General features: G+C 43.3%; 9 protein-coding genes across 9 annotated transcripts; 3 read left to right on the top strand and 6 right to left on the bottom strand.

The window, feature by feature from the left end:
- Positions 1–107: 107 nt before the first annotated feature.
- Positions 108–546, bottom strand: HPODL_01217 (uncharacterized protein; the record flags this gene model as incomplete). Its single annotated transcript, XM_014077717.1, has 2 exons — positions 108–408; positions 449–546. 2 exons carry the CDS (start codon positions 544–546, stop codon positions 108–110), a joined length of 399 nt encoding a protein of 132 aa, XP_013933192.1.
- A 90-nt stretch (positions 547–636) lies between these two features.
- Positions 637–2358, top strand: HPODL_01216 (Peptide transporter PTR2; the record flags this gene model as incomplete). The annotated part of the gene is made up of 1 exon (XM_014077716.1): positions 637–2358. One exon carries the CDS (start codon positions 637–639, stop codon positions 2356–2358), a length of 1722 nt encoding a protein of 573 aa, XP_013933191.1.
- A 42-nt stretch (positions 2359–2400) lies between these two features.
- Positions 2401–3766, bottom strand: HPODL_01215 (Porphobilinogen deaminase; the record flags this gene model as incomplete). Its single annotated transcript, XM_014077715.1, has 2 exons — positions 2401–3092; positions 3217–3766. 2 exons carry the CDS (start codon positions 3764–3766, stop codon positions 2401–2403), a joined length of 1242 nt encoding a protein of 413 aa, XP_013933190.1.
- A 605-nt stretch (positions 3767–4371) lies between these two features.
- HPODL_01214 (putative membrane protein) lies at positions 4372–5294 on the top strand (the record flags this gene model as incomplete). The annotated part of the gene is made up of 2 exons (XM_014077714.1): positions 4372–4382; positions 4424–5294. The coding sequence occupies 2 exons, from the start codon at positions 4372–4374 to the stop codon at positions 5292–5294; spliced, it is 882 nt and encodes a 293-aa protein (XP_013933189.1).
- A 61-nt stretch (positions 5295–5355) lies between these two features.
- HPODL_01213 (uncharacterized protein) lies at positions 5356–5937 on the bottom strand (the record flags this gene model as incomplete). Its single annotated transcript, XM_014077713.1, has 1 exon — positions 5356–5937. The coding sequence occupies one exon, from the start codon at positions 5935–5937 to the stop codon at positions 5356–5358; it is 582 nt and encodes a 193-aa protein (XP_013933188.1).
- A 66-nt stretch (positions 5938–6003) lies between these two features.
- On the bottom strand, positions 6004–6453 carry HPODL_01212 (uncharacterized protein; the record flags this gene model as incomplete). The annotated part of the gene is made up of 1 exon (XM_014077712.1): positions 6004–6453. One exon carries the CDS (start codon positions 6451–6453, stop codon positions 6004–6006), a length of 450 nt encoding a protein of 149 aa, XP_013933187.1.
- Positions 6454–6539: 86 nt separating this feature from the next.
- Positions 6540–7148, bottom strand: HPODL_01211 (uncharacterized protein; the record flags this gene model as incomplete). Its single annotated transcript, XM_014077711.1, has 1 exon — positions 6540–7148. The coding sequence occupies one exon, from the start codon at positions 7146–7148 to the stop codon at positions 6540–6542; it is 609 nt and encodes a 202-aa protein (XP_013933186.1).
- Positions 7149–7261: 113 nt separating this feature from the next.
- HPODL_01210 (uncharacterized protein) lies at positions 7262–9454 on the bottom strand (the record flags this gene model as incomplete). Its single annotated transcript, XM_014077710.1, has 1 exon — positions 7262–9454. One exon carries the CDS (start codon positions 9452–9454, stop codon positions 7262–7264), a length of 2193 nt encoding a protein of 730 aa, XP_013933185.1.
- An 85-nt stretch (positions 9455–9539) lies between these two features.
- HPODL_01209 (Structural maintenance of chromosomes protein 5) lies at positions 9540–12818 on the top strand (the record flags this gene model as incomplete). The annotated part of the gene is made up of 1 exon (XM_014077709.1): positions 9540–12818. One exon carries the CDS (start codon positions 9540–9542, stop codon positions 12816–12818), a length of 3279 nt encoding a protein of 1092 aa, XP_013933184.1.
- Between the last annotated feature and the right edge of the window lie 44 nt (positions 12819–12862).

Below are 12862 nucleotides of genomic sequence, written 5' to 3'. Positions count from 1 at the left end.
TTTAGTGTTCCATCCACTGTAACATCCTGGTATTTTGCCCGTTTGGGTATATCGACAAGTTTTACGCTACTTATCAGCCATACATCTATGCGACCCTTCCTACTACTTTAATCAAAAAAATCGTCTTCTTCGCCCTCATCCTCGTCCTCGTAGTGGGTCGAGCGGCGATCGAAGACAATCTTGGTCTCGTTGCCTTTCCGTTCTTCTTTGGACACTTTTTCCAGAATTTCCACAATGTCGCTCTCGGAAATCTTTGTTCTGATTGCTCCAGATTTGAACAACCTCAACAGGTAGCTCTCCACTGATGTCACCCGTTCGGGCCTGACCATCCGGACACGGCAGAGTCGCTCTTTGGCCTCTGGCTCTAGAATCTGAGACAGTATCGACTGACTTGGATCGTTTTGATTTCTGAATGTTAGTCCGCATTCGTTGGCGTTCTGACACTTACGTCTTGTTTTCCTGTGCTTGCGATCCGCCACCTTGGGCATTTCGCTGCAACTCGGCCAATCTCGCGGCCCGGATAGCTGCTAATTCTGAGTCGTCCATCGTATTCAAACTCGTGTGCAGAGAATTTTTTTTGCGTCGATCGGCGCATTATCTCGAGAGATAAGCATCTTTCTCCTTCAACGTTCCGCCATGTTTTCCGAGCAGGACTCGCTGAAGTACTTCATTGAAGAATCCGACGATTCTTTACTTCCCAAGAGCAGCGGCCTGGAGCTTTCGAGCATGAATCTTGTCTCAAATACCAAGCATGCTCAGAAAGTGGCTATCCACGAGCTGCAGGACTTAGAGGACCTCGATCCCGAAGACAGCTCACTGCGCAAAATACCCGGATCTATCCCGCCTGTTGCATATCTGATCTGTTTGGTTGAGCTCGCCGAGAGAGCATCCTACTATGGACTTACCGGCTGTCTCAATAATTTTATACAAAGACCACTGCCGCCAGGCTCAACCACGGGCTCTGTGCTCGATCCAACCTCAGACGAGAGTGCAGGTGCTCTTGGTCTTGGACTTGGTGTCGCTTCATTTCTGACGCAGATGCTTAGCTTTTTGGCATATATCACTCCGTTGTATGGCGGATATGTCGCAGACACAAAATACGGCAAGTTCAAGAGCGTCTGGGTAGGCGTCACCATTGGTTTTTTTGCTCATATGGTGCTTGTCGCGGCTTCTTTGCCATTTGTGATCAAAACCGTCTGGCTCTCTTTGCTTTTGACAATTATCAGCATTATAGGTATTGGTTTCAGTGCGGGCTACATTAAACCAAATCTTTTCCCTTTGTTGGTGGACCAGTACGCCATTGACGGAAACTACATCAAGGTCCTTCCTACAGGAGAGAGGGTGATTGTGGACCGAGATGCCACGCTCGAGCGAATGAGTTTAATCTATTATTTCTTCATCAACTTTGGCTGCTTCGTGGCCATCTTTTCCTCCATTATCGAGAGAGCTTTTGGATTCTGGATGACGTATGGGTTCACTGCGCTCGTGTACTCTGTTCTTCCTATTATGCTTATTTACCTCAAACCTCGCTTGCATCTGAGTGAGCCAACAGGCGTGTCAATCTTTGAGGAGGTAATTCTTTTGGTCAAAGAGCTATTCCAATCTGACTGGCTCTCCAGAATGCGCCACGGCCAGTTCTGGAGCATCCAAATCTCGGCAGCTACGCAAAAACTGGCTCCTTCAGTGACAATTGAGGATCTGCACACCACGGTTCAATCTTGTGCCATTTTTCTGTATTTTATCATTTTCAACTTGAATGACGGGTCTATCGCCTCCATCCAGATTAATCAAGCCGGTTCAATGAGAACCAGCGGCATCCCCAATGACATGTTTCAGTCTTTTAACCCTCTAGCAATCCTGATAATCATCCCGATCCAAGACTATCTGCTATATCCATTTCTGCGCAAACGGCGACTGACATTCCATCCAATTCATAAAATAACCGTTGGATTTTGTATCTCGGCTACGGGTACACTTGTTGGGGCTTATCTCCAATATCTAATTTACACCCGTAGCGAATGTGGATGGGAAGGAGCCTCCGAATGTGAAAAAGTGGCTCCGATATCAGCTTGGTGGTGCTCCCTGATGTTTGGGCTACAAGCTACCGGAGAGTGCTTTGCGACTGTTACTGCTTACGAGCTAGCTTACACGATGTCATCTCCAGCAATGAAGAGCTTTGTGGTGGCCCTCTTCCTATGCTCAAACGCAATCTCGAGCATTGTCGGCGAAATGATTAGCTTCTGGGCACATGATCCTAATCTGTATGCCATCTTCATGAGCTGTGCGCTGCTTGGTTACGGGTTCGCTCTCGTGTTCCTTGTGCAGTTCAGAAACCTACATAAGCAATTGAATAATTGATTTACCTGACCCCCTTAATTCTATATTCGTATATATACATGATCACACGTCTGTAAGCCCCTGTTGCTTGACCTCATTAATTTTGTCGTAATTGATTTCATCTAGAATGGCTTTGGCGCCTCCATTAATTAACAGCAATGCCAATTCATGACCAAATGCAACAGCTTCTTCGAAATTTTCCACTTTTCTGATTAAAGTCTTCTCAACAGATTGAGTTCCTTCGACACTGAGCACAACGGATTTCATGTACAATTCGTGAGTGTCTTTATTATAATCTGACCAAACTCCCACAGGAACAGAGCATCCTCCTTCTAAAGTGCGCAAGAGTTCTCTTTCAGCACGGCATCTGATCGAAGTCGACTTACAGTCCAACCGTTGGCAGATCTTTTTCATTTTTGGATCATTTTTACGGATTTCAACTCCAAGGGCTCCCTGTCCAACAGCGTATAGCATCTCCTCCGGGCCCAAAAATTGCGTGATTCTGTGGCCCATATTTATTCTTATCAAGCCAGCAGCGGCCAGAATAACACATGCGTAATCGGAATCTGGAGCATCAAGCTTGTTAATTCTGGTATTAAGGTTTCCTCTGATGCTCTTGAACCTCAAGTTTGGATGGTTCTTAAGTAACTGCGCGGATCTTCTAACGGACGAAGTTCCCACCACAGAACCGTCGGGTAGGTCAGAAAGGGACTTGTACGGAGAATCTTTTCTCATGACTAGCGCGTCTCTTGGGTCTATCATAGTTAGTAAAAAGCGAATGACCATCATCAGAATAAGATGTTTCCTCAATGTAATTAGGAAGTCTAACGTCTATTGAAAAATCTTTGAGTTCATCATGATGGGTTAAATGTAACTTACCTTCTCTTTGGAGAATGCATCCGAGTTCAAATTCGTCTGGCAAGCTTGTTGGCATGTCTTTAAGCGAGTGGACAATCATGTCTATTTGTTCGAACTCACCAAAGCTCTGGAGTAAAAGAACCTCCAACTCTTTGGTCCACAGCGACTTACCGCCAAATGAGTACAGCGGCTTGTTTTGCACTTGATCACCCAAAGTGCTCAATTTGACAATTGGAGTTTGTAGTTTTGGGTAAAGTTTTTGAATGCCTATACCAACAATTTCCGATTGTACGACAGCCAGTTGGGATTTTCTGGAGCCTATACGAACAGTATTGTTAGGAATATCAAGGTCTTCCTCCGCCTCAGCAAGGATGGGTCCAGATTTCGATTGCTTATTAATGAAAAGTGATGCCGACGAGTCGTAAACAACCTTTTCTTTCTTCACAGTGGAAGAAGCGGAATTCGTTGTCTGGGACATCTTTTGCTGTGATTGTGGCAATTGTGCTGGTCCTAGTGAGTGGATGGTATGCAACTTGTTGAGTGGTGATTGGTGAAGTGGTGACGACAACATTGGATATGTAATAGTATTAAAGCTCAAGGCGCTCAGACTAACTCAAAAAAATTTAACTAAAACAAATGATAAATTGACAAGAAATGAGAAGAAAACAGATTGAAAAATCTTCCCGATCTTAGTACTTCGTTTTAGTTGATAATTCTTTTAGTTTTATAGGCTGTTGAAAACTCTTTTTTTTTTCACTCTCAAGGTGCAAGGTGTAACTTCCTCTGGAATTCTATTCTTGATTGGGAAAAATAAACTTTTCGCCAATAAAAAAAGAACAATTTGTAATTGGAAGACGGATTAAAACTGCTCAATATAAAATTCAAGAAAGTCTTATAGGCTATTTTCTTTAATCCCCTCGAGAACAATAGCAAATAATAAAAATAGAAATCCCTACAATAAATCAGAAATTCTTGTCGCTTTTCGGACACCTCAGCCCGTGTGGATCAAACCAACATCCTTGAACCAGAGTATTGTTTCTTCAGTTTGCCCCACGTATAGGAAATTAGTGTACGCGACCAAGACTTACGTCAATAATACATAATATCGTTTGCACGTTATTGAATGGCAATTCCGTTATGTCTAAATTGGTACCCATTCTTCTTTACTCACTAATAATGGGGGTGAGGTAGGTGATCTCCCAGCGTATATCGCCATTTCTAACTCTAGTTCCTTCATTTCGGGCCTGATTCCATTATCCGTTAATTTCTCCGCTAGCGGTCTTCATCTGGTTTCCGTGTTTAGTGTGGGCCTACTAATCTCAACTGCATTCGTTCTTATCATTCCCGAAGGACTAGAACATTACACCGTTCATGAGCCGATAGGTTTATGGCTCCTGACCGGTTTTATCGTGTTATTCAGTATTAACTCCATTACTTCCATATTCAGCTCCAACACGAACGTTCCATCGCAATTCGAACAATCCTTTCAGCTATCGCATTTGAATGATGAATTCATACGACCATTGTCGCCTCCAGAGTCCGCACAGGCCCAGCCACAACTGGAACGACCATTTGTTGCTTCAAAACGAGAAAAAAATATGCTGTTAGCACCTTTCAAGAACCCAAGGACTTTAGGACTTATCATTCATGCTCTAACAGACGGTATTGCTTTGGCATCCTCCATAATGTCAGATTCAGACGACTCTGTGGACTTTACCTCTGTGTTTGTGGTTTTTGCAATCTTTGTCCATAAACTACCTACTTGCTTCGCTCTATCCTCTCTGCTGCTTGCTAGTGGAACATCCAGCAAAGAGATCCTCTACCATGTTGGAGTTTTCTCATCATCATCACCGATCGGTGCAATCTTGACTTACTTGGTGGTGGCGTTCGTTATCAATAGCAACTTCAATGAGGCTGCTGGCGAGCTTCTGATCTTCAGTGGAGGAGCTTTTCTGTTTGTTGGTTTTCATGCACTTCACGAGACCCTGGATCATAACCAGAGTTCAAAAGATAGAATTTCGCAATTCAAGGGGCTTGGTCTGTGCTTACTGGGAATGATCATACCTGCATTTATTGCACTCGTTAGGGACGAGGCATAAACCATGTCGCACTTCTTTATATAATAGACAAATAGTATACAGCTTGTATCTTATTCAAAGCTTACTTGCGCTTGAGAACTTTGCGGTTCAGCCACTTATCCTTTTTCGACTTGATGTTACTTGTTGGTACGCTCAAGAGACCCCTGTTCTTACTGAGAATCTGAACTCGCACCGGGCCCTTCCTCATCACTTTTTTACTCATTCCACGAGCCTCCTTGAGCTTTGCTGCCAACATGTCCTTTCGAGTAATATCCGGTTCCTCATCATTAAAGACAGTTTTTTTAGGCTTTTCGAGTTCTTCCTCTGCGTCGTAGTTTTGTAACAGGTCTTGAGGAAGAAAGTTTGGGGTTTCTTCGGATTTCTCAGCCCGGTTTCTGCGTTGTTCCGCCTGTTCACGATTTCGTTGTTCAATTTGCTTTCGTTTCTCTTTCTTTTGTCTTTCTATATCTCGAAGCGCAGCACGCTCAGCTTCAATTTTAGCTATCACTTTTTCTTTTCCCGTAAGTAACGTTTCCTCTTCAGGGGCGTCATCGCTGTCTTCTTCGTCATTGCTAACATCTATGTCTTCAGGTGAAGTCTGTTTGACTGCTTCATATACATTGTCATCTAACTTCTTGTGGCTCCTCAAATTCCTGCTTGACATTAATAATGTGGGTATTTTTTAGCAAAATTTTTTTTTTGATCTCTGGATCTACGTCTATCGACGCAACTAGAGATCTGAGCGACAATCGATAAGCCCCAGTGCGCAAAGAATCTTATACCAAAGTATTACAACAATGTCGCCATTCCCCGTGTAATATAAGACTATGCTGAAAATGATGAGTAGGATGACTGCCCCTAAAGTGAAGTAAAGTTTATGGGCGCTCACAAAACCCAAAATTGGAGATGGTAGCTCTGGGCCTTCTTCGCAAATTGTACGACATACTGCTTCTCTCAGGTCCCTTGGTAGAGCCTCATCAATGACGCTATTTCCGTCTCCGGACTCCAGTAAGTTTTGAGTACTCAAAAACTCCTCATAATCTTTATATTTCCTAGCAATTTTCTTCGATTCTTCATACCTGGAGTTCTTGCGGGGTTGGTAGGGTTCTGGTACACTCAATTGATTGGCACTAGATGTGGAAGCTTGTCCATCAGTAGATCCGTACTTTGAAGCAGACATATTATATTACCTAGTTGTATTAAGCGCTCGACCCCTTTTTTCAAATAGTCTTGTAATTTAAAAATGGGGGTTGGCAGTACAGAGATTTATACCAAGATTTTGAATGCGAGTATAAGGGTCAAAACGATAAGGAGAGCAGAACCAATTAAGCCAGAAGCAAACCTGTTGCTGGAAATATATCTCTTCACAGCTCCAATGTATTGGTGGTATCTAGGCTCGGGGTTTCTGGTATAGGAGACACAATCCGCCTCACAGACAGGCAAGATTGGTCTCGATTCTTCGTCTGTAGCCCCCGACGTCAAATAAGATCTGAGGGAATCAACAACCAGAATGTTTCTAAATGAAGGACAATTTTCCGACTCCTTATGCTGAGGTGGATCGCTTGCGGGTGGAACTGGGCTTAAAGAAACTGGTATCATGTTTTCCACGTGAGAAATCATGCTGCGCAAGGAACCTCGCTGGCTTCCATAATCGTTTGTAGAGCCATAATTTGCGGGCTCTTCCTTTAACTTAGGGGAAGGTGCTGCAGAACCGATATCAGATAAATTGTCAAAAGCAGTTTTAATCTTTTTGGGGGACTTCGACCTTGTTGGAGTTGACATGCGGCTTTGAAGCCTATTGAGAGTGGAGGTAATTGAGCTTGAAGACCTAGGTCTTCCTTCCTTATGGTATCCTCTCAAGGGATTCAGAACCATCCTAAAACAAATCACGTATTAAGTTTTGGCGCCCATTGGGAGATTTTAGGGATACGCGACATATTTGAGTGTCGTACACTGCCAATTAATTATTTACATCCCTGCTAGATACATCAAACTTGAGATCGCCGTTGCCGTTTATTGCTAACTTCAGCCTCGGAACCAGACTTTTCAACGATCCGCTTCAACATCGCCTTTCCTTTCAATTTACCACCTCCACTGATGTATTCGAGGCGGTTCAAGTTGAAACGCAAAGTCTCAGCCAGCAGTTCGTCCTTAAGGCCGTCAAGCCGGTACCAGACATGGTACTTGGTAAGCCTCTGGCCAGTTGCAAAAATCTCCTTCATCTTCTGCTGAACCTCTGGAAGCGGATTAGCGCTGTTTTTGATTAATTCTGCAAACTTGTAGGGAACTTCCACTAATCTCAAAGTGCTAGTTGAGTATATTGGGACAGGCTTGACATCTTCATCTCCATAATCCTGAGGTTCCAAATCCTCGTCATTCACCTGTTTGGAAGTTCTAGTTTGTCTTTTCGCGGGTCCCCAGTTCCGTTTAGCCTTTCTCTTCTTTTTGGTGGACTTCTTTTTATCGCCCGCTTCTTCAGCTTCTTCGTTCTCAATTTCCCCATTCTCTTCGTCCTCCTCCTTTATCTCAACACTCCCCTCTGACTGTTTTTCTCGTTCTTCCATTTCCTTTTGTGCTCTAAGTTTTTCTTCTTCCTCCCTCTTTTTGCGCAATTCATAGGCATCGATCTCCGACTGATTGTGAACCATTACAAAAGAAATTAGTAATTCAACAAACAATTTCCTGTATTTTTTTGACAAGTCTGAAGATGATGCTGAAGGAGGAGGAGATGCAGACACTGCTGGTTTGAGCGAACTTTCTTTTGAGTTATCGTCCTCCGGATGGTCATTGTTCTCATCATTAGCTTTGTCCCTTTCGTCAATAATTTCGATGATTGAGTCCTTGGGGAAATAAAATCTGGAGGAATTATTTTCGTGAAACTCAATAATCAGGGTAGCGTCCTTTGTGTATCTCTCTTGAAAAGCCGTTAGCCGGTCGTCTCCAGCAAGCAACTTCTCCAGTTTCGCTTTCTCTTCCTGTCTCTTTTTCTCTCTCTTCTCTCTTCTTTCTCGTTCCTTGTCCATTTCAAATTCGTCGCCAAAATCTATAGGTCCGAGGTTCAATTTTTGCCGCTCCTGGCGTTCTCTTTCTAACCGGGCCTTGCGTTCTTTGCGTTCTTGTCTTTCTCTCTCCTTCTCCAATCTCTCCTGCTCTTTCTGCAGCTGCTTTTTCTTCTTCTTTTCTTCCTTTTCCCTGGCTTTCCTCTCCTTTTCTTCTTGCTTTAGACGTTCCCTTTCCTCTCTAGTAAGCTGTCTGCGTTCGCCGTTCACAGACTCCTGGCTTCTACGAAGAACATTTTGTCTATCCTCGTTTTGTTGTTGAATTTTTTGGTAATAGCTTGCTGGATTTCCCATTTGACGAGCTCTCTGAATATAGCGTTGAAATTCTGCTATCTGATCACCGGAAGCGTTACCAGATGCGACAATTTTCATTAAAGAGCTGAGGTGTGGATCTGAGCGGGCAATGAGATTCAGGTTTTGAATCATCATTGCATTTTCGGGATTGGCCATTAGATCGTTAGACTTCCCGTCCTCAGCTGGTTTTGGCGGTGCTGGCTGGGGAGAAGCAGGAGGTGGCAGTGGCTTGACAACCTTGGGTGGTGGGGCAATAACAGCAGGTTCCTTTTTGACTGGCGTTGCAGTGTTGATTTTGGCCGGATCACAAGGTTTGCCTAGCCTTTCATCTCGAAGTTTTTGTCTTTCCTCTCTTCTGCGTTCCAACTCTTCAAAATACCGCTTTTCCTTCTCTTCCTCTTTCAGAATAAATAGCCGTATCTCAAAAGTATGCGGTCCGGCAACAAGCTTCATGTCGCACATCTTGCTAAGTCGGTCCTTCTTGCGGCCGTCTGCAGGAGTCATATATTGCTCTCGTCTAGTCCAAAATGTCTTGAACACATTATGAAGCCAGTGATGACGTGACACTATAAGCGAATTATACAGAGTAGCGGAATCTCTGATCGAAAGGGGGTTGTCTAGTCGTTCATAATCTGGTTCCTGCTGTGACAATGGAAGATGTTGTATGACTTTGAACGGTCGGTTGAGACGTTGTTTGTATGCTGCTTCCTTGTCTATCACCTCTGACTGTTCAATGAGAATAACATTATTAGATCGGCTCAGTTTGTGTTCAGTCGTTGGAGTGCTCACTCCAGCCTCGAACGACGGGTTCGGGTTGGTGCTAGACATAAACAATATAATTTTTTGCCTTGAGTTTTCACCCTTACACACCTCTATATTTTTAAGTTTGCACGCGTGAGATCAAAACATCTTTATGGGCACTCGTCTAGCATCGCAGAATGGCTTTGATCTGAACTCCTTCACCAAGAAGTTGAAGCTACCCTATAAACCTGATTTGGAACAGTATGATACCGGTGCTATACTGCGGGTGAAGCTCCGCAACTTCATGTCGTACTCGCTCACAGAGTTTCACTTTGGCCCCAAAATGAACCTGATTATAGGACCTAATGGAACTGGAAAGTCCACTTTCGTCTGTGCTATATGTATTGGACTTGCAGGAAAGCTTGAATATTTAGGTAAGAGTTCTATGAATGTGGATCATTTCATCAAATCGGGACAAAAAGAGGCCAGTATTGAGCTAGAACTTAAGGCTGCTGAGAAGTTTGAAACAGTCATAGTTGAAAGAGAGTTTGTGAGAAAAGGAAAAACAAGCTGGTACATTAACAAGAAGCTTTCAAACGAGCTTCAAATCAAAAAATTGCTGAAGGACTTCAATATCCAACTCGATAATCTGTGTCAATTTCTGCCTCAAGATAGAGTGGCAAGATTTGCATCACTCAAACCCGAAGAGCTACTCAAGGAGCTTGAAAGACTGTACGAAAATGGCGAGCTTCTGGAACAGCATAACAAGTTAATTGAGCTTTACTCTTTACGTCAAGAAAAAATAAAAGCTCTGGCCGACATAGAATTTCAGCTTACGTCCTTGCGAGAAAAGCGTGTATCATTGGAGGAACGTGCACAGCAATACCAAGAGTATCAGCTATTGGAGAAGGAGCTTCAAAGACATGAAACATTACGCCCTTATGTTGAGCTGAGTACCAAAAAACGTGCTCGTGAAGAGTTGAAGAAGGAGGCAGAAGAAATGAGCCAGAGAATCAAAGAATTTGACAAAAGAATCCTCCCAATGAAGGAGAAATTACAACAGTTTCACCGAAATTTGGGCAGCACTGAGACGCGGATAAACGAATACACTTCCTTAAAAGAGAAATATACCAAAGAGCTTGAACAGAGTTTGGGAGCTATCAAAGAAGTTAACTCCGATATACAAAAATTGAATGATCAGAGACTCTCGTTGGCAACGGATCTTGAAACACACCGCAAGAAATGGCAGCAATTATCGGAAGAGCTTGATACTATGACGCAGAAATTGGATTCGCTCGAGATTCTCAGTAAGGAAGAAATACAGGAGCTTAGAGATCGCAGAGCATCCATTCAAGATAAACTTTTGGAAGAACAGGAACCAATCGATGGTCTGGAGACAGAGAAAAGAGCATTGATGAGAATAAATGAACAGCTTGAGAACCGTATCAAGACGAGTGAGAGCAGTCTAAAGTCCAAGGACCGACTACTTGTTTTAGACTCACACAGATTTGGAAACATCATCAAGGCCGTTAAGCTCTTGAGAGAAAACAGAAAGAAAATGAAGCTGGAATATTTTGAGCCCCCGATTATCTCGTTGACTGTCACCGATGCGAAGTACGGGCCTGCTTTGGAACGGTGTATTCGCTTCCAAAATCAATGTGCCTTCACTGTGCGCAACAATGAGGACTATAAGAAGCTGGCACGCTTTCTATACAACGAAAATCCTGACATCGGACGCAATATTGGTATCCGTACCTTGAGCGAGAACTTCAGTTTTCAGCCACGCATCCACAGGGAAGAGATCAAGAAATATAACTTTGATGGATACTTGGTGGACTTTGTTGAAGGCCCACGGGAGGTGATTCAAATGGTATGCGAGAATGACAGAATTCATAATATCCCCGTTTCTCATCGCGATATCGATGCGTCCATCAAAGATGCTCTCTCCTATAAAATACGAAACGAGAACTTTCCTATGAGCGAGTTCATTGCTGGTGAAGCCTACTATTCGTTCAATAAGTCAAGCTATGGGTCTAAGCAGGTCACTGCAAACATCAGGGGCTTCTCCTCAAGCCGAGTCTCCATTTTCTCAGGTGGTTTACCAGATGATAAACGATTGGAAATACAACATGAAATTCACGAATGCAGGCACAAAATATCAACGAACAATCAAACATTGGGAAATATTGTACAAAAGATCAAGGAAAAACAGGGAATGCTTAAAGATTTGGTGAAGGAACGAGACGATTTGACGGCAAAAATTAGTCGCCAGACTAGAGCAGAAAAGGATAGAGAAAAATACGTCACTCACATTGAAACATTCAAGGATAGAATGAGGGTCGAGAGGAAGGCAATCAATAAAATAAAGCACAAGGAAACGGACGGAACTGCTTCAAAGCTGGTTACCAAAATAGGCAAATTGGAAGAGAGGAAGATTGAAATATATGAGCTGATTGAGCCAACGATATCAAAGATATGCGAATTGGACGAAAAACTCCTAGATGCTCAGATATTTGCGATCCAGGAAAACAACAAATTCAGCACCATCGAGTCACTGAATGAATCGATTTTGACAACACGTGAAGAAATGTTAGAGAAGAGAAATGAGCTCAGAAGCGCATATGTCAAAGCCAAGGAAGAATATACTCAAGCTCTGAAAGACTACAAAGCCTTGCTCGAGACCTTTTCTGATGAGGATCGTTTAGAGCTAGAAAAACTGGTTGCAGGGCTTCAAGAAAGCGATGCTTTGACGGAGGAAGGTCTCAACGCTGAGATCAGTAGGATCAAATCACAGATGCGTTTACGCCGAAACGGTGCGGGAGCAGACTCTTTAAAACGCCTGGAAGAGGTGGAAAAGGAAATTCAGCAATACGAGCAGAAATTGCCTGAATTAGATGTTGATGTTGGTATTCTTGATCGACAAATACAAGATCTTGTCTCGGTCTGGAGACCAAAACTCGACTCAGTGATTCGAACTATAGCAAAAGACTTTAGTGAGAATATGAAGGCCGTGGCCAGTGCCGGCGACGTGCAGCTTGATAGTGAGTCAGAGAACTTTTCGGAGTGGAAACTGAAAATCCTTGTTAGCTTCCGTGATAGCCATGCGTTAATGCAATTGAATGCGGCACAACAATCTGGAGGAGAGAAGTCTGCCACAACGGCTGTATTCCTGAACTCTTTACAGGGCCTCACGAATACGCCATTTCGTGTTGTTGACGAAATCAATCAAGGTATGGATTCGAAAAATGAGAGGCTTATCCACGAGTTGATTGTTCGCAAATCGTGCTCCGCACGTGGCTCACAATACTTTTTGATCACTCCTAAACTCCTTACGAATCTATACTATGGAACAGGAATGCGCGTACACTGCATTCTTGCTGGAAGATGGTGTCCTGACTATGAGGATAAGGTGGAATTTTTGGAGATGGGGGTGACGGATAAATATTTTTGAGTCTCTATTATAATATTACGTACTAAAAAACCACAGAAAGTTAG

This window comes from Ogataea parapolymorpha, chromosome VI (genome assembly GCF_000187245.1).
Source record: "Ogataea parapolymorpha DL-1 chromosome VI, whole genome shotgun sequence".
Lineage (NCBI taxonomy): Eukaryota > Fungi > Ascomycota > Pichiomycetes > Pichiales > Pichiaceae > Ogataea > Ogataea parapolymorpha.
The sequence above is the reverse complement of the archived record's forward strand: the minus strand, read 5'-3'. Positions and strand labels throughout refer to the sequence as shown.